This window comes from Grammomys surdaster, unplaced genomic scaffold (assembly GCF_004785775.1).
Source record: "Grammomys surdaster isolate TR1022 unplaced genomic scaffold, NIH_TR_1.0 127, whole genome shotgun sequence".
Taxonomy (NCBI): Eukaryota; Metazoa; Chordata; class Mammalia; order Rodentia; family Muridae; genus Grammomys; species Grammomys surdaster.
Window position 1 is genome coordinate 5532519 of NW_021604585.1, and position 25275 is coordinate 5557793.

Consider the following 25275-nt stretch of genomic DNA (forward strand, 5'->3'; position numbering starts at 1 on the left):
CTCTCTCTCTCTCTCTCTCTCTCTCTCTCTCTCTCTCTCTCTCTCTCTCTCTCTCCCACCACCACACACACACACCCCACAGACTAAATTTTAAATAATCATTCCCAGGGCTGAGAACATTGTCGCATGTGTTTGTTGAATGAATACGTATTCTGACAGGCGAGAATAAGATCCTTTTCATTGGGTAAACTGTGGCTTTGCTGTCATCCTCTTTAGGTTCTAAGTCAGCTTGAGTCCTTGACGCTAATCAAGGGCATGATGACATCACACCTACTCATGGATCATTCAGGCGTAAGACCTAGCTTATACTTTCTGAAGGGGCAGTAACATGCGATATTTAGTTAGATCACTGTGCAGACGTTAGCAGGCTGTTGGCATCTCACTGATTGCCCATCTCTGGCCAGTTCCTTGGTAGAAAAAGAGATAAAACAGCAGCTGAAAGTGCATCAGCCTTCTTGGACATAGTGATTGGCGACAGCAGCAGATACCTTGGCTCCCAATTGAGTTCATGCTTTGCATGATGTCATGTCACCTTTGTAGTACAATTACTTATGGGGGAGAGACAGAAATGACTGCTGCGTCACACGTATGGAGGTACACGGACAACCTGTGTGAGGAGTCTCCTCACATCACATAGATGGCAGGGATAGAATTCAAGTCATTAGATTTGGCAAGAACTACCTTTACCTGCCGAGCCATCTCTCCAGCCCTCGCTTAATTTTTAATGTAATTCTTGAAGGTTGGTATCATCATCCCATTTTATAGATAAGAGAAACTGAGAGCTGATGTTAAATAACTTGCCCAACTAATAGAGACAACTCAGAATGCAATCGGGATCTCAACTCAGGCAGCTGCCATCCTCCTGCCACCATAGATCATTCTAGTTGGAAACACACAATGAATAGAGCCCCGTGAGATCTTTACCGTAAGCCTAAGTTAAAGTTGAAGGTTTGCCCTGGTGTTCAGAACTCTAAAACCCACAAAGCCAGGTCTCGTTCACTGGTTAAAAAGAAAAGAAAATGAAAGAGAAGAGAAGAGGGGAGGGGAGGGAAGGAGAGAGGAGGGGAGGAGGGGGAGGAGAGAAGAGAAGAGAACTGTTACTCTGGGTTTATTCTCAACAAATTTCAAATTAATTACTGCAACATTGCAGCAGGTTTTCTTTTTTTTCTTTCTTTCATTTTTAAGATTATTTATTTTATGTATGTGAGGGCATCAGATCTCATTACAGATGGTTGTGAGCCACCATGTGGCTGCTTGGAATTGAACTCAAGACCTCTGGAAGAGCGGTCAGTGTTCTTAACCACTGAGCCATCTCTCCAGCCCCCAAAATGGATTTCTTAAAGCTACATTTCATCTGATCATTTCAGACGGGAAGGCTCCTGGCGGGGAGGTTGGGGAGCAGTGCCAGGCTCTTCACATCAGGAGGTTTGGCTCTTGAAAACAATACTGCACAGTCACTGTGAGCCTTCATTTTCAGAGAGGGAAACTGCACCTCAGAGAAGGGGAAGGGGGTCTCTCTAGAACTTCTTCTCAGGGCTGCAGCAGGAGCTAGAGTCTATCTGCCTGTCTCACTGCACAGAGCATCTTCAGAATACGTCTGGCTCCTGTGAGACACTGGCTTTCCAAGGCGCTATATGAAAATTTTTCTGACACCTAGGACTTGATGTCAGGTACCATTCTCACGCTTCAGCAAGCATCGTATCCTACCCCGGTGTCCCATGTCTAGGGCTGCTCCAGCCACAGGTCTGACATGTGTCCAGGTGTGGTACTCTTGATTGGAAGACCACGTGGGCAGTGGGGTGAAGTAAATCAGAGATTTGTGAATGAGTCTTGAGCCTCAGTCTCCATGAGGAAGGACCATGCACCAGCCCTGCTTCCTGCCTCCCTAGCAGGGCACCTGTGAAGGCTGAGATCCAGGTGAGACAGTGGACCGCCAAGGGCCCATCCATACACATCTGCCACCATGGCATCCAGCGAGGATGTCTGATAACCACAACAGGAAGAGAGGGCTTAGCCTTGAACCACTGTCTTCTCCACTTAGGAAGTCTTCAGCCTCAGCAACATCCTTAAAGCAAAGAAGCTGCAGGATAGGTCTCTTGAGACAACCTTGACAAGGGCTGGGGGGCCCAAGATGCCTTCACATAAGATTACATAGGCCCTGGGCTGTAGTTGTCTAGACTCTAGTCAGACTCGATGACAAGGATATTAGTCACACACTCCTTTGCTCACTCAAGAGATTAAATGAAGAATACGCTTCGTTAGCCGCAGTCACCAGCTCCCCTTCCTTACGTTTCTTAGATGCTGTATATAAAAAGTGACTTGGCAAAACCTAATACAGGAGGGGCAACTGAGTTCTTAGACGTTTGTTTTCAGAGCCATCCATATGTACAGTCCTCTAAGAGGACGTGGGGTTGCATGAGAACAGGGAGATGGACAGAGGTGAACATGTTCAGACAGCAGGGACCATGGCTCCGAGAGGGCCTTCCCAACCAGATTTCACTGGAAGTAAAGTCGGGGGAGGCTTTGGCATCTTCTGTTGTGTGAAGCAGGAACTGTGAACATGGGTCACCCTGTGTCTTCATGTTTAGTCAGTTGTGTGTGCACACGTGTGTGTATTACATGTCTTGGCTGAGCCGTTTCCTAGGATCTGGGATGAAGGGAACCCATGGTAGACATCAGGTGTCTTTCCTTGATAGATCTCCACCTTGTTTGTTTGTTTGTTTGTTCGTTCGAGACAAGGTTTCTCTGTGTAGCCCTGGCTGTCCTGGAACTCACTCTGTAGACCAGCCTGGCCTTGAACTCAGAAATCCACCTGCCTCTGCCTCCCAAGTGCTGGGATTAAAGGCATGAGCCACCACTGCCTGGCTCCACCTTATATTTTGAGGCAAAGTCTCTCACTGAGCCCCAAGTTCGTGGATTGGCTAAATGGCTAGCCAATGAGATCTTGCAAGCACCTGTCTTCTTGCCTCCACACCCCATCCTCAAGCTACGGTTACTGGTATGATTAACACCCTGCTCAGCTCTTATGTAGGTGCTGGAGATCTGAACACAGGTCCTCATTCATGCTTGTATGATACACTTTACCAACTGAGCCATCTCCTCGGCCCTAAGGTGGGACTATGTTTAAAGACTATGTCTAGCAATGTGGATGAATGATCCGATGGACATTTCTAGTCCCTGAAAGAGCTCCCTTGAAAGATTTACACTGCCAATCTCTCTTTCGACAAGATCATTAGTGATCAGTTTCATTTCGTTTATCTACAGTTTCTAAGGAAAATGCTACTATTGACTTTAGTGCCTCCTCAATGGTACCATCATGAGTGGGCTTAATGTCCTATGCTAGCATATGAAGGAGAGACTTCAGCTCAGACAGTAGCATGTAACCAAAGGCTAGTCCCTTCCAGTTGACACTGGATAGCTCTTTTGCTTTCAGAGGTATCACATCCCTGGAAAGACAGTGAAGAAACTGAACATACTTTTCACATTTCCCCTACTGTTGTGAGAAGTCCATCTCGTGTATACTCATAGTGAGTGAAATGTCCTCTAAGTTCAGCAGTTCTCACCCTAACAACCATATGGATGTTTTTCATCCCACGTAGAATGGGCTAACCCTTTTCATGGCCCTCCTTCTAGCTGTAACTTCTCAAGGTCACTGTGAGAGGCCAAACAGTGCTTCCAGTCAGAAGCTGTCTTTCTCCAGCCACTACAGGTGCGAGGAAAGCTATGGAGGTCACTGGATATAGAGAAGGGCCAGCTGGAGGTGGCCCTGCACAGTTCCACTTTCCTTCCTGTCTATCCAACCATTCCACCTCTGGAGCAGAAGTGTCTTCTGGGAGTCTAGGGCTTCCCCAAGGGGAGAGCAGCCAACAGATGGGAAGCAACTGCCCAGATGTGCTCGGTCAGGGAATAGCACCAGAGTCTCCCACTTAGGAGATCACAGGAGCAGCCCAGCTTGTGACAACAAGCAAAGCAGGTAGCACATTTTAGGGACTGCATACCTTGTTCCACTGGTAGAGAAGGCTTACTTTGTCTCCCTGGTGGGAAATACAGTAATGGCTAAGTCGTGGGTTTTAGGAACACAGGAGCTCAAGTCTCAAAAGAGGGAAAGAAACAAGCCCAAGACACTGCCATAGGAGAAAGAAGGATTTCCATGTTCCTACATCTTGGAAAACCCACGAGGGAGAAGCTGAAATCTCCTCCTCTATCTTGAGATAGAAGCCCGTTTGGACTGCAAGGTGGAGTCCCTCCCTGCGCAACAGTCAGTGGAATAGTGTAAATGAACTCTGGCCCTCTCAGGCAGGACTCCAACTCTAAGAGGAAAGCTCCTTAGGGAAATGTCTCCTTCAGGACCAGTGGAAGGCATCCCCAACCCCCACCCCATGGCTCAGGCTTCAGGTTTCACTGCTGCTTGTAAACGTGACACAGAGAAATTATAAACCAGAAATCTCCTTTCCCCCATGTTCCCAATCTAAATGTTTCCTCCCTGGCTTTATAGCACTTCATAAATAACACGGTGCCAAGATAACGCAGGGACTTTCTCCCCTCAGCCTTGCAATCCTGTAGCGTCAGAACAAAGGCTGTGTGTGTGTGAGCATAGAGCTGGAGAGAGATGGTTTCTTTATTGCAAGGGGGAAAACAGATTAAAAATTGCGGAGCATAGAAAAGGTGTCTTCCTTTCTCGCTGGCATCGCTCTGTGCCCAGGAGCCTACCGGGGTGGTGCCGCCGCCACGGCCGATGAGGAGCCTTGGGGAGGGCCCGGTTGGAAGATGCTGAGCCAGTGAATGAAGAGAGCAGGCTGGGCAGGGGGAGGGGCCGCCTGGCCAGGAGGTGGAGGTGCAGCCGGGAACTTGGAGCGTCCGCTGAAACCTAAGGAATGGTTTTTTCTCATAAACAGTAAGTGCCATTTCAGCGGCTGCCGCACCCGTGACCCAGGTGGCCCCTGCAATCTCTGTGTGCCTTGCTGTCTGGCTCACTTGTTTTGGTTACAATAGAGATCACCGATGAGATGGTGGCTGCGGAGTGTGTGTGCTCAGCCATCGGGGGATGGGTTCTTTCCTGGCGTCAGCATGCTTGTGGTGTCCGTCTGCAGCCTACCTCTGACAAGCCAGGCAGAGATGCGATTATGCTGTGTGGGAATTAGAAATCTCTCGGAGTCAAAAATGCTTCAAAGAAGCAATTGGCTCCAAAATGTACTATACTGTCTGTGCCCTCAAATCAGGGCATGGAAATTAATGATTTTACTATGAAGATATTTAGCCCTTTAAAAGGATAAAATTGTACAAGCTTGGTACATGGTGTTCAGCAACTGACAGCTGCCTATTGGTCTGAGTATTTCCTGGGTCCAGATTCAGATACTTTTGACCATTTCTTCTCTCCTTACTAATTTGTTCTGCTGTCCACATTGACAGGGGCATCGTTTACCTTACACCTACCTGAGCTTTTATAATTTGCATACTGTATACTGTTTACCATTAGAACAGGGCTGAAAGGTTTATTTCTCCATGTGCATGAACATGGGTTATTCCAGATAAATGAGCCTTTGCTATTTAAAGCCTGTCATATACGTAGTGAGACTTCTGCTTGCTGTATGCACTGATTAACAATTCACCTTCATTTTAAATGTTCTTGAAGGAGAGCTGTGTTCTTTGGTATTATATTCTGAGCTACTTCTAGTTAAGATGAAAGAAAAACTTTTATTCACCTTGATCATGCCCTGTATCTCTACCCATAATTCCTGTAATAGAATTCTTTTATTCTATACCTGCTCTTAGGTAGGCATGATCCTAATTTTGTTTGGTTTCATAGAAAAAAAATGTCTTTTGGGATGGATGGCTTTTTTTTTTTTTTTTTTTTTTTTTTTTGCACCTAACAATGACTGTTTTGGTCATCAGCCCTGGAATTCAGCTCAGGAGACCTGGCTTCTTTTCTTCTGGGTGTATATCATATGTTCAGAGGTGTAACACATGTGAAATATTACCTGGATGAGCATGGGCAAGAGGTGGGAACCACATAAACTGCCTCATGGCCGATGTCATGCCTCGCCGTGCCAACAGGCTGGCCTTTGACTAGGTTTCCTGGTTTCCTGATGCTAACTGAAGATCTGAGTGTTTTGAGAGCCATATGGGTGAGGCCTAATGTGTAGGGTTCAGCCATTGGGACCAGCAAAGGGCACATGCTCCCCAGCCCAGGAAAGGTGACAGTTGAGTTACAGTGTGAGCAGCAGAGCTGTGTAAACTTCAACAGTTTGTTGGTTGTTCTTGGGATAAATTCTCAGGTGATTGCTGGAGAAACATTCTGATTCCAGTGAGGGTGTCAGGTCTCCAGACAGAGGTTAACCAGAGAGCAGGTTAGACTCACTGGGCAAATCAGTCGCTCTCTCTCCCCTCTCCCTCCCCCTCCCCTGTCTTCCCTCTTCCTCCCCCACCCCCTCCCCCTCTGCCTCTACCTTCCCTTGCCCCCCTTGGCCTTTAAGCTTACTGTTATCAGTAGGTTGCCTGCTTCTCATAGGAGGACAGTAAGTTGCTTCGTGGGTAAAGTACTCTGCTATCCTCTTGTCTTTAACATATGGCATTGTCATCCTTTGGATGGAAAAGACAAACTGGTGACTGTCGCTTCCTCCCCCAATGGGTATTTCTAAGTGCTTCTGATTCTGTATCTCGATACCTAAGTTGCAGAGGCATAAGCTTTGTAGGATTTACAACCCAGCTTTGAGTTACTGAATCCTCACAACGTGCACAGGACCCAGAACAAAGCAAATGCTTAAATGTATATCGGAAGAAAACCATGGAAGGGAAACCTAGGCAAGTATATCTGCAACTTCGAGCCTCTTCCCGTTCACCAATGTGAGCAAAGGGGAGTACTGACTCCTGTATCTGAATCGTGTTCCTCGACAGCAGCAAAACCCATCCTCTACCCCCAATCTGTGTCCACCTGTGTGTGCAAGGTATGTGACAAGCCACAGAGGCCATACTGTCAGACGTTAGAATTCTACCCCTGCTAATGGTCCAGGTGCCTGAGCTGGTTCTTTAACCATGAGCTTTCATTTCTTCAGCTGTCCAATGGGGAGGACAGCAGTGGTGCTAGTACCATAGCACCTGTGTGCCACATCAGGGATGACAGCGGTCACAGTGCCATGGCACCAGTGTGCCAGCTTCATTGAGATGATAAAGTGAGTCACTAGCATGTGAGACAGAGCAGGCTGACACATGCTAGCATATGAGATAAATCTTAGCAGGCTACATAGATGGTCCACTTTAGTACTATGGTGTATTTATAAGTTACAAAGTATAATAAGGTATTTTAAAGGGATGGATTACACACAACAAGGTTGGTACAGCTAAGTATCCTTTTATACCAAACACTTGTGAACAGAGATACTTTGGATTTATTTTTCTATTCTGAGATATTTGCATATTGGGGCCTCTTGGGAATCCACTGGTATTTCTCATATACATAGCTAAGGTCGTTAGTGTGCCTCCTGGCTATAGCAATCATATGAGATCTGATGTGGAATCTTTCACTGTAATGTGATGACAGCCCTCAAAAGTTTCAGATTTTGAACATTACAATGTTTAGATTAGGGAGGTTCCATCTGTTTTACTTCCATCCCCTCACTGGTCTCCCTGGAGCACTCCATTTTGAATACAACAGTCCCAGGAAAGGCAAGTAAATCGTTTTGCGTAGGCTTTTTGTTGTGTGGCAGCTCCCTCTGAATAGAAGGCGGTCTCCCCAGACCTCTTGTTGAAATAAGAAAAAGCTGAGATTCTCAAGTGGCCTGGGTTGCTTGATGGAAGCATAGTGAGCCATCCTGAGCCAAGAGACGAGCAACGGGAGGGAGGAAGGAAGATGAAAACCGAGCCTGAACACTGGTGTCTACCCACAGGAAGTGGCCATGGCCAGGCCTAGGGCAGCCCCTCATAGCTGTGTGGGCTCCTTGCGCAGTCAGAGTGGTGACGTGGGGTGAGAAGGGCACGGTGCTAAGCCTCGGAGATGAGAGCCCCATCTGGGTTATAGCCGTATCCAGGCCTCGCCCGGATTCTGTTACTGCCTTTTCAATAAATCATCGCGTGGCTTTGAAGGAGACTTTTTGTCTGCTGCAAGAGTACAATTTGGAAAATATACTTCCTTGAAACTGATCGTGCCCATGGATTCCTGGGACTTGTCCTCGTCAGAGAGTGTCCCAGATGCCTGTCATGCACACCTCCTTCCTACCTCCCAGGAGACCCAGTGAAGGAGGGTATCACTGTTAGCCCCATTCTCTACATGAGGTTAATGAAGCCAGAACTCAAACCCTAAGCCTTTACAGCCTGCCTGCAAGCCTTCCCACATGTGGAGCTACTGAGAGGAAGACACTCAGCAGACACCGTTGTGAAGTCCAGAGCCAGCTAGATATGGAGTCGTAGCATCACGTGACCTCAGCATGAGGAGAGTTACACTGCTGAACATGAATTATATTCCAGTGGCTACTTGGTCACACCTTGGTCCCACGTCACCTGCAAGAGGTCTAATTATATAAATAATAAAGACACTTGGGGGCTGAAGAGATGGCTCAGTGGTTAAGAGTACCAATTGCTCTTCCAGAGGTCCTGAGTTCAATTCCCAGCAACCACAGGGTGGCTCACAACCATCTGTAATGGGATCCGATGCCCTCTTCTGGTGTGTCTGAAGAGAGGGACAGTGTACTCACATACATTAAATAAATAAATACTTTTTAAAAAAAACTACACTTGGGGGGCTGGTGACATGGCTCAGCGGTTAAGAGCACTGACTGCTCTTCTAGAGGTCATGAGTTCAAATCCCAGCAACCACATGGTGGCTCACAACCATCTACAATGAGATCTGATGCCCTCATATGGGTGTCTGAAGACAGCTACAGTGTACTTACATATAATAAATAAATCTTTTTTTAAAAAAAAAGATCTTGCAGGGCTGTAGACCTTGTAGACGGGTTGTGGATGAGACTGTAACCTTGGTCTGCTCCCATCACTCTTACTGCTGAGGTTTGGGAGACCTCAGAGGCTTACAGGTAGCGGTGCTGAGATAAAAGGGCTCTCCCAAATTCATACAGTCACTGCTAACAGAGACAGAACTAGAAGGCTGTCTCTAGGGATGTCTTGGTTGACTGAGAGATATAAACACACTCTTTGGCCCACTTAAACTATAGCCTGGAGGTAGGGAACCGTAGCTTGCCTAGCATGAACTAAGCCCTGGATTCCATTCTCAGCTCTATATAAGCCAGAACGGTCCTGTATGGATCTAGTCCCAATATAAAAAGGTAAAAGCAGGAGGATCAGAAGTTCAAGAGTAACCTTTGCAACCCGGTAGTATCAAAGTTTGCCTGAGCTACCAAAGACCCTATCTGAAAATAAAACAGCCTACTACGGGGGAGTGACTGGACATGTTTATTCATTTAACGAATATTTGTTTACAGTCAGTGCACAGCCTTGAGGGAGGTACTGCCTAGCTGCCTTTCTTTTCTGGAGAGTGGGGAGTGTCTCCCACAGTGCTGTTAGCTTGCCCTAGTGTGGAGGTTGTGTGGGGGCGGTTATGGAAGAAGTGTTTCCAAGGAAGAGGGGAAGACTTTCAATGAGAGGCCAAAGAGGTCACGAAAATTGCTCAAGGTGTTAAACAGATTATGAGATTAAACTGGTTTGTCAGGGTAGAGAGCGGACTGTTGAAAGGTTCTGAGCATGAATCAGACTTGTCTTCAGAAATGGAACCAAAGGTGGTGAGTAGGAAGGCACAGAGGCCAGAGGAAGTTGTTTGGTTAAACAAGCCTTGGTGGAGGTGCAGCAGACCGTGTGCTTCCTGTGAGTTGAGGCTAGCATCTCAGTTTCTCTTTCTGTTGCTGTCGGCTGGGGATGCAGTTCTGCTACTGGGGATTGGTAAGTAGGGACTTTGAACTGTAACTATTACTTCAGATCTCTGGGATAACCTCAGTCCCTAAGATCAACAGTGCAAGCGTCACTCTTCCTACTTTAGGACTCTCAGGAAAGCTGCTGATTGAAGCATTTCACTTCAGCCTCTGTGTGGAGAATCATGGCTAGCCAGGTGAGGTGGTTCACACCTGTGATCCCAGCATTCAGGAGGCAGAGGCAGGAGGATCTGTGAGTTTTGGGCCAGTGCAGGCTGTTTAGTGAGACCCTGTCTCAGATCAACAAAGACAGGTTTTGCTTCAGTGGCTCAAAATTGCCCTTGCAAGTGTTAACATGAAATGCCAGTGAGCACAAGCTGCATTTGTCCTCTCAAACCTCCAGCAGGCCACATCACGCTGGAAGGGACCTGAGGTTGTCAGAGAGACAGCAAGCAGAACTGTACGTGAGTAGTATTTTCCTTCTGACTCAGAGATGCCCCATAACAAGCCCACAAGGCAGACTCAACGTCGCACGAGCCCTCACACTGAAGGGGCAGGGTTGCTGTGTGTTCCATCCTGGGTTGCTGTGTGTTCTGTCCTTGTTCAGAGTCCATGAAGGGAATCATGAGCCAAATAAGTGCCGAATGAACCGGGTAGGAGACATCGTTAGCCTTCCAGGGAAGACCACTGACTGCCATTGTCTCGGGCACATCAGTGACAGGAACTGGGCTAAAGTATCCAGAAGAGGTATTTTGGAGAGAGGAAAATGGCCTCTTATCTTCAGTATGGAGCCCCAGGAAGCTAGTCAGGGTGTTAGGAGGAGTTCATGTGGCTTTGTCAGGACTTTTGGCTTGTCTGAGTCACTGTGAAAAATCATGCGGACCAGGACGCGTGAGCTGTTCCCGCTGAGAATTAAAGCAATGCACGCGCTCTCCCGTTCACCAGCATCCGTACTCGCCCATGCTTCTCACCGCTAATGACTGCTTCTCTCCTCCACTGCATTTAGGGTGAAGAAGCTGAAGGAGACATTCGCTTTCATTCAGCAGCTGGACAAAAACATGAGCAACCTTCGCACCTGGCTGGCTCGAATCGAGTCTGAGCTCTCCAAACCCGTTGTCTACGACGTCTGTGATAACCAGGAGATCCAGAAGAGGCTTGCCGAGCAGCAGGTAAGTAACAGGAAGGAGTGCTGGGAGGGAGGGTGCCACCATGGGAGGCCAAGACAGGCCTGCCCTCATCGGCCTTGCCAGCCAGCATGCGCATGCCTTCGTTTTTGCCAGAGGAAAGAGGCATCCATCTCTGAATGCCCCTTCCCTTTTACATAGCCCTTCTGGAAATAGTTCAAGTGATGCTGAGGATGCAAGCCTTAACTTTGATGGTCAGTGGGGTCATTCCCTGTGAAAGGGAATGAGTTAGGGGTGTATTTTCTCTTTTGGATTGAGATATAACCCAGACTGACTTGAAACTCTCAGCCTTCCGCCTTATTGTACTGACATCAACTTGATACACCTGAGAACCACCTCCGAAAAGTAGCCTCTAGAGATCCAGGTAGCCTCAAACCTGTCCCTCTCTCCTGGTCTCCTGGGATGCAACCCAGTCAGTGTCTTTCGTATGTTAGGCAAGTGCTCAATCAAGACCAGAAGGGAGGGAATACCCCAGTTTTATTTGTGTGTGTGTGTGTGTGTGTGTGTGTTTGTCACATGTACCTTGGAGGGAGGGAGGGAGGGAGAGAGGGAGGGAGGGAGGGAGGGAGGGAGGGAGGGAGGGAGGGAGGGAGGGAGAGGGAGAGAGGTAGATCTCATTTTACCCAGGCTGTCCTCAAACTAGCTATATAGCTGAGGGAGACCTTGAACTTGTGTCGCTTCTACTACTTCCTGTGTGCTGGGATTTATAGGTGGGTGCCATGATGCTTTTCTCAGAAGACACCCTTTAATGATAAATTATCTTGAGTCAGGTCTATCCTTTTATTGGTTTAATTGCTTTGTTTGCTTTTCAAGACAAGGTTTCTCTGTGTTGTGTAGTCCTGACTGTCCTAGAATTCACTATGTAGACCGAGGCTGGCTTCAAACTCACAGAGATCCACCTGCCTCTGCCTGAGTGCTGGAATTAAAAGTATGTGCCACTACTACCTGACCTTTTATTGATCTAAAAGTAACATTTTAATCCCAGCACTTGGGAGGCAGAGGCAGGTGGATTTGTGAGTTCGAGGCCAGCCTGGTCTACAAAGTGAGTTCCAGGACAGCCAGGGCCACACAGAGAAACCCTGTCTTGAAAAACCAAAAGAAAAAAAAAAAGTAACATTTTGGGGGACCTTAAATGGAATAAATATTTGACCTTTAAAACTTTTTTTTTTGTAAAAAATGCACCTGAAGCCACTTATAAAGGTTTATTTTTTTATTATTTTAATCATGTATTACTATGTGCTCATGATGAGCATAGGTGTAAAAAAGATCAGAGGCATTGAATCCCTTCTTTTTTTTTTCTAGACAAATCTCACTGTATAAGTACCTGACCTGGAACTCACTATGTAGACTAACTAAGCTGACCTCCAGCTCACAAAGATCCATCTCCTTCTACTTCCCTGGGGCTAGGACTGAAACATGCACCCGTGCACCCAGCTAAACGTCTCTTTTTATTGAGATTATCTAGATCAGTTTTTCTCAACCTGTAGGTCAAGACCCCTTTGGGGGTCAAATGACTCTTTCACAGGGGTCACAGGGATATTAGGCATCCTATATTTAATATCAGATATTTACACTGTGATTCATAACAGTAGCAAAATCACAGTTGTGAAGTAGCAATAAAAATAGTTGTATGATTGGGAGGACACCGTAACGTGAAGAACTGTATTAAAGGCTCACAGCATTAGGAAGGTCGAGAACCGCTGCTCAAGATCCTGTCTTCGCTTGGGTGGATAAAAGACAGCCCTGAGCATTGTGTAATTTCAGAGGGCATTGTAGAGATCTGAACGTGCGACTCAGTGGAGTCACAGCGGCGCGACCATTCAGCTTTATTTGCTAATTTGACTTTCTAGCATGAATTTCTTAGGGCAGTCTCTCAATAGACAAGGCCTTGTAAATACCTGTGCACTGGATGGTGGATTAATTCAAGTGAATATGGATGCTGGCAATATCTTTACTCTTAAAGAATGAGGCTGAGCCGGGCGGTGGTGGCGCACGCCTTTAATCCCAGCACTTGGGAGGCAGAGGCAGGCGGATTCCTGAGTTCGAGAGTTCGAGGCTAGCCTGGTCTACAGAGTGAGTTCCAGGACAGCCAGGGCTACACAGAGAAACCCTGTCTCGAAAAAAAAGAATGAGGCTGAATTTGGCTGGCCCTGAAAACTGTCTTCAAGTTTCATAGATCCAAAGTGGGACAAAACACTAAATGGCAGAGAGTTTACTCCTCATCAAATCTGAACCTGCTGCTCTCTCGGCCTCCTTTGTCCCCATGCTGAAGTGGTATGTGATTTCAATCTGGCCTTCATAGAGTTTAAGGTCACCACAAGGAGAATTTTTGTCCTTTATGATTTGTTATCTCATAGTTCTATAAAGGCATCAAGGAGGCCGCTGCCTTTTCTGGAGGCTGTAGAACAGTGGTTTTCAACCTTCCTAATGCTCAGACCCTTTTTTGGTTTTTTTTCGAGACAGGGTTTCTCTGTGTAGCCCTGGCTGTCCTGGAACTCACTCTGTAGACCAGGCTGGCCTCGAACTCAGAAATCCACCTGTCTCTGTCTCCCAAGTGCTGGGATTAAAGGCGTGCGCCACCACCGCCCGGCTTGCTCAGACCCTTTAATACAGTTCCTCATGTTGCGGTGACCCCCCCCACCATAAAGTTATTTTGTTGCTACTTTATAACTGTAATTTTGCTACTGTTATGAATTGTAATATAAATATCTGAGAGACACACACCCCCCCAAGGGGTCACGACCCACAGGTTGAGAACCACTGATCTGGGGTGCAGTCTTTGTTTCCATGGACCATTCTCCTTGGGTATGTCCTTTCAATAACTCATCCACTCTTGAGTGGGTATTATACTGGCCTCACCCAGATATTCAGGAGAATGTTCATACTCTAAGGTCACATGGTTGGCTATTGTAAAATAGTCAGTCTCCTTTACCATGTACCTTAGTCACTGTTCTGTTACTGTGAAGAGATTCCGTGACCAAGGCAGCTCTTATTTAAAAAAAAAAAAAAAAGAACATTTAATTGGGGATGCTTTAATTAAGATGCTTAGCAGAGAACATGGTGGTAGGAAGGTATGGTACTGGAGAGGTAGCCTAGAGCTAAATCCTAGTAGATAAAAACAGCCCACCCCTAGTGACACACTCCTCTGATGAGGCCACACCTCCTGATCTTTCTAATCCTTTCAAATAATGCCAGACCCTGGTGACTACGTATGTAATTGAATATATGAGCCTATGGTGGCCGTTCTCATTCAAACCATCATACCATGTAACCTAACATCGTTCTTTTTTTTTTAAGATTTATTTATTTTATTTATGAGTACACTGTAGCTGTCTTCGGACACACCAGAAGAGGTCATTGAATCTCATTACGGATGGTTGTGAGCCACCATGTGGTTGCTGGGATTTGAACTCAGGACCTCTAGAAGAGCAGTCAGTGCTCTTAACCGCTAAGCCATCTCTCCAGCCGCAGGATCTGGACATTCTTGAGGACAGAAAAGGTCTTACTCTACCTACTACACTAAGGCAACTGTTAGTGGTTTTACTGAAATGAGTGTTGCTGTGCATCTGTTACACTGAGTCCAGTCTTTCTGAAACACTGGAGACAAGAAGTATAGAGAAGCCATTTCTCAAAACTTTTCTCATGTTTTAATCACAGATAATTGCCCGAAGTTGTTTGATCGATCACTTCCCAAAATAAGACCTAAAAAAGTTGGGATCACTTAATCCTGTCTTTCTCAGAAGTCCTTAGTGTTAAAGTGGTTTCGGTCCCTGCTGTCCCTCAGGCCTCTTACTGTAACCACCTTGGGGAGGTGGTGGAAGAAGAGTTCGGGCCAATGGTTCTCAACCTGTGGGTCTCAACCCTTTAGGGTCACATATCAGACATTTGCATTTGAACTCAGATAATTGAGTCCTGTCACGAACTCCTTTTGATGGAGGAAAGGCTTTCTTGTTGGTTTATGCTGTTTCTCAGAGTTCAGACAGTTTCTGAAATGTAATACGTAAGACTTGTGCCCTGGTGGGTATTACTGACATCATGATGATGGTGATGATGGTAATGGTGATGGTGATGGTGATGGTGATGATGGTGATGGTGATTTTGCAAAATGTCACTGGTCCAGCACGTATGTGGATTACACTTTAAGATACAGTCCACTTTCTTTTATATTGTACAAGGTACCTAGTTCATACTATAGCACCCCTCAGCTCTCCTATAATGTTTGAAAGAAGATATGGAATCTTTAGATGAAGGTTGTTGTTAAAACCTTGGACCTTTTTAAAAACCCAAATGGAGGTGGTCTTTTAATAATGTATTTCAGGGCCCATTGGTTCCTAACACTTGCCCTACTTAGTCTGTTCCTCTTTAGCCATTTTATTCAGCACAAGCTGGATTAAGAGTGTAAGAGAGGTGCTGGAGAGATGGCTCTGTGGCTAAGAACACTGGCTGCTCTTCCAAAGGACCCGGGTACGAATCTCAGAACCCATGTGGCAGCTTAAGACCCTATGTAACTCCAGTTCGAGGGATCGACTTCCCTCTTCCACAGGCAACAGGCGCACATGAAGTACATATACACGGGACATATAGCTTAGACACCCATATACATATTTTTTAGTTAGATATTAAAATTAATGATGATGTAAGACCATTGAAATGATTCTTAAAGTATATCGCATTCATGATTACACAGACTAGAATTTCTCTGCACCTTTCCAAACTATCCTAGCTAGCTAGACCCAAATGGCATCCTGGACGTTTTCAATGAAAAGTTTGCCTACACTGATTCTGTTCCGCTCTTTGGAGTGCTGATTTATTGCTTTTGTAGCTAAAGAGAAGATGCATCAAAGCCAGTGAGTATCTAAAACCTAGAGACCATCCTGTGAACCAGTAAGAATGCAGAGAGCCCCGTCCCTGTAGTACTGTAGGCCTTCTCCCTGATTCCATAATTTCCTGCTCTTGCCTCCCAGGGCCAAGCAGGAGAGCATTTCTGCATATAAATATGTAGTATCCCAACTCTGGATCTGAGGCAGGGACTGCCTGGCGGAGAATCGAGCGAGAATGGGTGTGAGCATTTGTTCTCATTGCTACCTGAACACAGAATGCCCGGGCTTACATTTATCAGAAGAGATGTAAGAAATACTAGGCCCATGCAGTAGTCACAAAGTAGGAGTATTCAAGTGACCTAGAATGGCCCTGACTGCCTTACTATGAACAGCGGCTACTGTTAATGAAATAATATTCTTGTGTTCTGATTTATAGCCTTAGTGTACTTAACAGTGGTTTGTGTAAAATGTAAATTTTCGGAAACAGACATATTAATAAAATAATCAAAATAGAATTGAACTTTGTGTTTGCTCCTTCGTGGTGTGATTTAGACACCAGGACTCATGGGTCAGCCTCACACTACTTATCACAGAATCCGGATGATAGGGAAGACTTTTCAACTCTCTCTCTCTCTCTCTCTCTCTCTCTCTCTCTCTCTCTCTTTCTTTCTCCCCCCTCCCCTCCCCCTAGCCCACCCTCACCTACAGTACACAGGGAGAGGAGGAGTCTCTTGATAATGAAAAAGCTATGTTTATTTTTAAAGAAAATTTCCAGACTGGGTCTCTTGGCACATGCCTGTCATTCTAGCACTTAGCTGGGGCAGGGATGACGAGTCGTTACTGGGGACCTCTGGAATTGGATGGTTTGGATTAAGCCCTGTGTATACCCAAAGCTGATAGGCAATAGCATCCCAGCCAGCAGTGCCATCTGTCAGCGTATGGTGGGCACCCCCACCCTTCCCAGTATACTAATTCAGTACGCTAGCATAATTGCGCAGTTGCCAGTAGATGTAGGTTGGCCAGGCGTCTGTAGCACAGGGCTACATGAAGGTAACAGGCTCCGTCTGCTAGAATCCCCAGACACCTGTGCCCCCGGCTTAGGAGTGGGGAGGGGACGATGGGCAGGGATCCTTTGACGCCAACCCTCCCTCCACTACTCGAACCTCAAGTGCTTTTGTGCTATCTTGTAACTGTAGGATCTGCAGCGAGATATCGAACAACACAGTGCGGGAGTGGAGTCTGTGTTCAATATCTGTGACGTCCTACTGCACGACTCTGACGCCTGTGCCAATGAGACGGAGTGTGACTCGATCCAGCAGACCACCAGGAGCCTGGACAGGCGCTGGAGGAACATCTGTGCCATGTCAATGGAGCGGCGCATGAAGTAAACAGCCTTCCCCATGCGCCGCAGCCACAGGAACTGTGCTCTGTTCAGGTCACTTAGACATCTACCGAGAAGCAGCTCAGTCGGGAGAGTATCTGCCTTGCATACATGAGGCTCTGAGTTCAAATCCCAACACAGTGTACTTGTCATCTCAGCCCTTAGGAGGCAGAGGCAGAAGGATAGAGAGTTCAGGGCCAGCTTGGGCCATAAGAGTCCTAGTCTTTTTTTTTTTAAAGGACAAGTTTTGTTTTTTTTGTTTTTTGTTTTGTTTGTTTGTTTTATTTCCAGAGATTTATTTATTGTATATGAGTACACTGTTGCTAACTTCAGACACACCAGAAGAAGGCATCAGATCCCATTACAGATGGTTGTGAGCCACCATGTGGTTGCTGGGAATTGAACTCAGGACCTCTGGAAGAGCAGTCAGTGCTCTTAACCACTGAGCCATCTCTCCAGCTCGAGTCCTAGTCTTTAAAGAAAGAAAAAAACTAAGAATTGCTAGAGAAGGCCTAGTAGGGTGAACAAGGAAACCATGGGCGGGTAGCCCCAACTCTTGCCCAAGCCCTGGAATCAGGATTTCTGAGGTGCTGAGTCTTTCAGAAGAATTGAATTTAGGCAAAAAGCAACTACATCCTTAGCTATTTCCTGGGAAGGAATGGTAGAGTGTCTCCCTACACAGTAAAAGACTGGGAAATGGGCCCTGTCAGGGGACACTTAAAACTCCAAAATGGGTAGACGATGCTAAGAGTGGACATTGGGCAGTTGTGCTAACTTCCTGTCCTCTGCTCCTGGCAGAATCGAGGAGACCTGGCGGCTGTGGCAGAAGTTTTTAGATGACTATTCCCGCTTCGAGGACTGGCTCAAGTCTGCCGAGAAGACAGCGGCCTGCCCAAATTCCTCCGAGGTGTTGTATACAAACGCCAAAGAGGAGCTGAAGCGGTTTGAGGTGAGCCTTTCCCACCTCGGTCCCCACTACAAGCCAAGCCTGCTATAGCTCGGAAGCTGCTAAGTGACTTTGCATGGCCAGATGCTCCCAACATAGTCACTGCCACCAGCCGTTAGGACAGCTTTGCCAGAAACATCACGTACAGCAGCACCTGTGCTTAGCCAGTCCTGCAGACCTGGGATGTGTTCTTACGGCCTGGGCAGCTGCCGAGTGAAACAAGCCACTTAGGGTTGGCAAAGTAGGGGGTTCCCAGCCCTTTGCCTATCTGCTACTGACCTCCACTCCATGCCACAGGCCTTTCAGCGACAGATTCATGAAAGACTGACACAGCTAGAGCTCATCAACAAACAGTACCGGCGGCTGGCTCGAGAGAACCGCACCGACACAGCCAGCAAGCTGAAACAGATGGTGCATGAGGGTAACCAGCGTTGGGACAATCTGCAGAAGCGGGTCACAGCCATCCTACGGAGACTCAGGGTAACCTGCCTGTGGGTCCCAGGGTGCTGGGGGAGATATTTAGAGAGAGGTGATATGTGATACGCCGTGGCGGGCTGGCAACACGGCAGCAGGTAGACTTCACTGAAAGCCTGAGTTTTCGTAACATTCTTCCCACACAAAGGAGTCCGTGGCTGCCAATGTTCATTTTTAAAGAGGGATTTGCATAGGGCTTCTGAGGCAGAGCCTGCTTGTGTGAGCTGTGCTAGCAAAACACGTCTCTCTTTACAACATCTGTAACCCAATGGTGTAGATGTTGGCACAGGGACAGTCCACAGAGTCTGGGGCACTGCTTTCCTGGGCCAGGGCAAGCACACATGCGCGTCTGCAAGAACCTTGGCTTGCCCATCTGTTTTTATCAGCCCTGCATCAGAAGTATGCAGTGTACCCACTCTGTTATGTGGAGTGTTGGTACAGTAACTGTGGTTTAGAGCACACTGGTCTAGGAAGATGAGAACCTTACTTTTTGTTTTTATTTTTATAGCCCTCCTAAAAGGAGGTGGTAACTTGGGAGACCCCTTTCATTGGAGAGAATGAGTCTGTTTTACAAGTTCATAATTACTGAAGAGTAAGTGGGACAGTCACACCTAAGCCCCATGTGTCCCCTTTAAATGATCATGTGTCTGTGTTCAAAGACACACCATGTAATCCAGACTGGCCTAGAACTCATAATCCTCCTGCCTCCATCTCCTAGCTGCTAGGATTACAAGCTTGTGCCACCATTTCTGCCTAGATGAGCACCTTCCTAGCTTGAAGCTGCTCAACTTTCTTTCATGGGAAAGAAACTGCAGACTAATAAGAAAGGTCCCTGGGCAACCTGTCCCCATCCTCTGTAAACAAGAAGATCCCGATTTAGACTAGAGAACCTAGAATTTCAAATTCCTCCATGGATCCAAGAAAATATGTTGCATATTATCAAACTCTCGAATTTTCTGGGGTGGAAGCCAAGGACCAGAGTATTTGTGGGAGTGGGGTACAAGACAAGACCCTAGGCTCCAGATGCAGTGCTGAGAGGTCTGGGATACTCCAGAGACAGGGTTCTGTCTGATAGTTCTTAGTACCCTCTCCTTTGAGCCAAACATGACAGTGCGGTGCCAGCATGGTCTTCCTTCCTTTGCAGTACTTCACCAACCAGAGGGAAGAATTTGAGGGCACCAGGGAAAGCATTCTGGTTTGGCTCACAGAAATGGACCTGCAGCTGACCAACGTAGAGCACTTCTCAGAGAGTGACGCTGAAGATAAGATGCGCCAACTGAACGTGAGTGCTGCTTCCTCAGCATCTGTGAAAAGGTATCTCTGTAGAAGAGAGCTGGCCAAGTGCCAGTTTTAGCTGGTACTCGGAGAACGTTCCAGAATTCTCCAGGCAACAGGCTACACTTTACCTATATACTTATATTGCTTACTCTGGGGACACTGGGCCTTTTAGTAGACAGCTCATTCCAAGGACAAAGCTCATTTTAGGTTCCGGTCTAAACTTTCTATGGTGCCATTTCTCCGGTACCTGAGTCCATGCAGGGTCGGCTCAGTGTCACTGGTTGGGCCAAGAGTAAACACATCTCTGCTCTCACTGGTATAGATGTCTGTTTATAGTCAGTTTGGAAGTTTTGGGGTATTTTTTTTGGTTGTTGTTTCTGAGACCGTGTCTTGCTATGTAGCCCAGGCTGGCCTCAAACAGATGACTGTCATCCTGCCTTAGTCTCCCTGGTGATGAGATTATAGGCATGTACCCTGTGTTAAGCCTCACACTCCAGCCTTCCCTCAGTCATTCTCTCCTTGCTTAGAAAACATCACCAAATGAAAACCCCCTGCCTCTTAATACAACAGGCACTTACTGTGGTTTCTGTGTCCACCAAGGCAGATGCCTATTCTGTTCCCACCAAGTGTCAAGAAGATGAATCCTTCTCTCCCCCGTAATAGCCATCTGGGTCAAATTTACAATTTTTTAAATTGAAAAAAATAAAAAAGTATAGAATTGTTTTATTTAAATTGATTGCCACTGTCAATTCCTGAAAAGTATATGCTACTGTACCAATTACAAATCAGAAAGGGAAAAGAAACAAGACTGTAATGACATCTAATGCCACCGCCGAGCCTCCATATGGTCTTGTCATACGCAACAAACATGACACAAGGAAAGAGTCTCTCTCTCACCTTCCAAACAGGGCTTCCAACAGGAGATCACACTGAACACCAACAAGATCGACCAGCTCATCGTGTTTGGGGAGCAGCTCATTCAGAAGAGTGAGCCCCTGGACGCCGTCCTGATCGAGGACGAGCTGGAGGAACTGCATCGCTACTGTCAGGAGGTGTTCGGCAGAGTGTCTCGCTTCCACCGCCGCCTGACCTCCCACACCCCAGTAAGGACCCACACCCCAGTAACCCACCAACCAGGGCTCCCAGCTCCTCAGTGAGTACATCGTACTCGAGGTTTGAAGAGTCGGGACGATTACCTTGTACTGGACCCATGATTACTTACAGTTAAAAAGGGCTCCATTCAATTGTGGTCCAGGGTGTGGAAGCAGCTCCATCCCTCCATGGAGCTCTCCCTATCCAGTCATGGCAGACTTGGTAATGTGCTAGTTTGATGTTGAGTCTTGCTTGCCCCCGCTCTTTGTGTGAACCCAATGGCTGTGGAGTTACGTTTTAAGGATTTGGTTTTGTTTGTTTTTTATATTTTATTTTATTTATATGCTTATTGGTCTGTGCACATGAGTGCAGGTGCCTCTCTGTGTGTGACAATACTTTTCCTGAGCCACACATGTCTACTCACCTTACACAGGGAGCCCACGGATACCATCGAAGTCCAGCTTGGTGAACCAATGAGTTTTATAGGGTTACTTATAGGAATATAGGTGAGGGTTTTTTTAGAGGAGCAGAAATGATTCAAAGAGAGCTGCATCCCCAAAGTCCACCCCAGTATGGGTGACAGCTCACAAAAGCTGGGAACCTGGCCCACACTGCACAGCCTGCAGGCAGCTCACCAGGTTGGAAAATGTTCTTTCCAAGTGACTCTAGTCTAAACCTCTTGCAGGCAGCTGATTTCTGCTTCCTCCAGATAGTTGCTTTAGCCTCAGGAACCTTCTTTACAGCTTGGCTTGTCCCAGTCTTCTTTGCAGCTCAGCTTTCTTCCTTGGGGGTTGAGGGGGGAAGCACCCAGATTTTATTGCTTACTCTGAAAGGGAGGGGCCTAGTGAATCTGGTCAGTTTCCGCAACTTCCTGAAGCTATTTTGAGTTGCATACCTTCCTGTTTAAAAAGCTTCCCTTCAGGATGGATATTTCAATCTCAGTAGAGAACACCTGGAGGCAGGATAAGGCTTCAGATCCCTTGGTGCTAGAATTACAGACAGTTGTGAGCCTCCTGGTGTGGCTGCTAGGAGCTGGGCCAGGTCCTCTACAAACGCAGTATGTACTGTTAACCACTAAGCTATCTCTCCAGCCCCCAGGGGATTTTTTTTCCTTTGCATTTCTCTTTTCTTTCTTTCCTTAGTATATAATAGTTTTTAATTGTTCATGAAAAAAGTAGATTATCTAATTTTGAACTGTTTGTCTAATGAAAAGGAAACCCTAAGCATGCATTTCTGTACAGAGCTGTGTCATGCCGGCCTCTTGGCCCACTGCTGGAAGAGTGGATCAAGTCTCAGTAGTGCTTCTAAAGTGTATGCTCTAGAATTGCAGTGTAGGGCAGTGTGGTATCCTACCTCTGAAGGAGAAGTACCTCATATGTGCCTTAATGATACATAGCAGCAGCCATGCTTCTCAGAGATGTATTCTAGAATGTTCTCTTTCAAGATGGTGATTGATTGAGAAACTAATTTGAAAAAATTGTGCCAAAAAAGTACAACTGTAACAGGAACCAAAATGGTGGCAGGGGCAGGGGAGTTCTTCCATTTTCACTCTTATTGACTTAGAGCTACAGATACTTAGCAGTGGAAGGATGGTGCCTGGAGTTATGCTCCCCTCTCTGCCCCCATAATCCTTAGGACAGGGTTTTTCTGGCCAGTGTCAGTGGTCTCTAGTACTCACTGAAAACTGTCTAGTTTGGATGATATGCATTATAGCTGCTTGGGGATGTGATTTGTCCTCTCCCCTCATGCCTGGAAGCTTTCAATGTCTTTGTCTGGTGCTGTTGTCACGTTTAAAGTGTCAAATGTACCAGCTTTCCAAAGGAACCTTGATGTTTCCCTGAATTCAAGGTGGTTTGGGGGGGGATCCACCTAGAGCCAAGGTCCTCGTTCTCCGTCCCCATCTTACTGGGCCAGAACAGTTACTTTTTGGCCACCATGATTGGCTGAATGGTTTCTTTTCTGTGTGGTCCAGCTTGGCCAACTTTGAATGCAGTTGTTTTTCGGTCAGTGCAGCCTCACAGAGTCTCCAAGAAGTCCTCATTTTTAAAGGTATTGGCTTACAGTCATTTTTCTCTGCAGAGCACGATAATATAAGCTGCAGAGACACTACACTATGAAATTAGAAAATTTAAAAAGGCGTAAATGAGACCTGCAGAGGCAGCTTAGTAAAGTGCTTTCTGTCTTAGGTGTGAGGAACAAAGTTTGGATCCCTAGCACCCATGTAAAAAGCTTGGCACAGCATTAGGCACCTGTCACCTCTGCTGGAAGAGACCAGGACAGGATGCTGGAGCTTCCTGGCCAGCCAGTCCAGCTGAATCAGTCAGCTCTCAGTTCAGTTGGAGAAACAATGCAAGTGAGGAAGACTTCTGTGTTAATTAACTTAGCTTGTTGCAGACATAAAATATCTGACAAAAACAACTTCGGGGAAAAGGGTTATTTTAGCTCACAAGGGTACAGCCCATCACGGCAAAGAAGGAGGGCACAGTGGTAGGAACTTGAGGCACCTTGCATCCGGTCAGGAAGCAGGAAGTGACAAATGCTGGCCATTGGCTCACTTTTTCCTCTTTATCTGGGACCCATGGATTCATATCAACCCACATTTAGCATAGGTCTCCCCACCCCTGTCACCCTAATCCACAAACTCCCTCACTGGCATGCCCAGAGATGTGCTTCTGTGGTGGATCTAAATCTCACCCAGTCAAGAATCAAAAGTAATTATCACAATACCTACTGCCAACCTGCAGGCTCTTTACACACATACGCACAGATGTATACACACAGAGATGTACATACACACACAGAGAGATGTCCACACACCTGCATACAGATGTCCACACACACAGAGATGTACATATACACACACACAGATGTCCACACACATAGATGTACATACACACACACAGAGATGTACATATACACACACATACACAGAGATCTACACACACATACACACAGATGTACATACACACAGATGTACACCCACATAGATGTACATACACATACACAGAGATGTTCACACACCTGCATACAGATGTACACACACACGGGTGTACACACAGACACATACACAGAGACTAAACTAGAAGACATGGTTCTGTCAGCTATGACCCTGCAGCCATTCTTCTAGATAAACTTAGCCTAGATGCTCAGCTTTACTCAATATTTTTTTTTTATTTTCTGCTAAGAAAAAAAGCTATAGTTCTTTTAAAACACAGATTCCAAACCCCATTGTGGATTGTTCAAAGCTGAATAACCATACGTAAGACCTGAGAACTTTTAAAATACAGTGTGTGTGTGGGGGAGGGGGGTGTTGTGTAAGTGTATCGTGGAGCACGTGTGGAGTTCCCAGGGCATCTGCAGTTGCTGATCCTCACCTTCCAACTTGTTCCCGGCTGTGTACATCATATGCTGTAGACCCCAGGCTAGCCACCCAATGACTGTACAGGAATCCTGCCTCTAACAGGAGTGCTGAGATTTGAGCCGCTCAGAATACTATGCCTGGTTCCCACTTGGCTTCTGAGGATTCGGCTTCAGGTCCTCATGAATGTGTAGGAAAGGTTCCCCCCTTAACCTGCAGCCATCTCCCCACACATACCCCCCAGTTCCTAAAGATGCTGTTGAAAATGTCAGTGCCAGCTGCTAGACAGGCAAACTTCCAAAGCTCTTTGCTACCGCAGTGGCTTTTCAACTAGCTCATCCTAACACCAGGGTCCTCCCGTTTAGGGCTTAGATGATGAGAAGGAGGCATCTGAGAATGAGCCGGACATAGAAGACCCAAGGGAGATCCCGGCTGACTCCTGGTGTAAGAGGAGAGAGAGCGAGGAGCCCACATCTTCCCAGTCACTGTGTCACCTTGTGCCACCAGCTCTGGGACATGAGCGGTCTGGCTGTGAGACCCCCGTCAGTGTGGACTCTATCCCCCTGGAGTGGGACCACACAGGTGATGTGGGGGGATCATCTTCTCACGAAGACGACGAGGAGGGCCCATTCTACAGCGCACTGTCAGGTAAAGGCTAAAGGCGGCTTCCCGGGGCCTGTGAACTTAACCCATTTGGCTGTATTTCTAGCACCATAGAGACACAAAAAGTTCTCTGTGATTCAGAGTTCAGCTTATGGCTGGTGCAGGCCTGTGGCTTTCTGCCTTCTGTCCTGCCTACCTTTTGCCTCACCTGAGAATTGGCTAGCTACTGTTATAGTAGGATGACATTCACACTCTGACTTTAGGGCCATTCACTGATGAGTCTAG

At 46.7% G+C, this 25275-nt stretch overlaps 1 protein-coding gene across 2 annotated transcripts in view; it reads left to right on the forward strand.

Annotated features, from left to right (window-relative positions):
- Positions 1-25275, forward strand: part of LOC114640748 (nesprin-2-like) — a 154360-nt gene that overhangs the window by 118029 nt on the left and 11056 nt on the right. For both annotated transcript variants that reach the window (XM_028789805.1, XM_028789814.1), the window contains 7 exons: positions 10861-11023; positions 17055-17242; positions 18038-18188; positions 18483-18665; positions 19804-19941; positions 20846-21040; positions 24753-25035. In XM_028789805.1, coding sequence (XP_028645638.1) covers positions 10861-11023; positions 17055-17242; positions 18038-18188; positions 18483-18665; positions 19804-19941; positions 20846-21040; positions 24753-25035 — 1301 coding nt within the window. The remainder of the gene's footprint in view (positions 1-10860; positions 11024-17054; positions 17243-18037; positions 18189-18482; positions 18666-19803; positions 19942-20845; positions 21041-24752; positions 25036-25275) is intronic.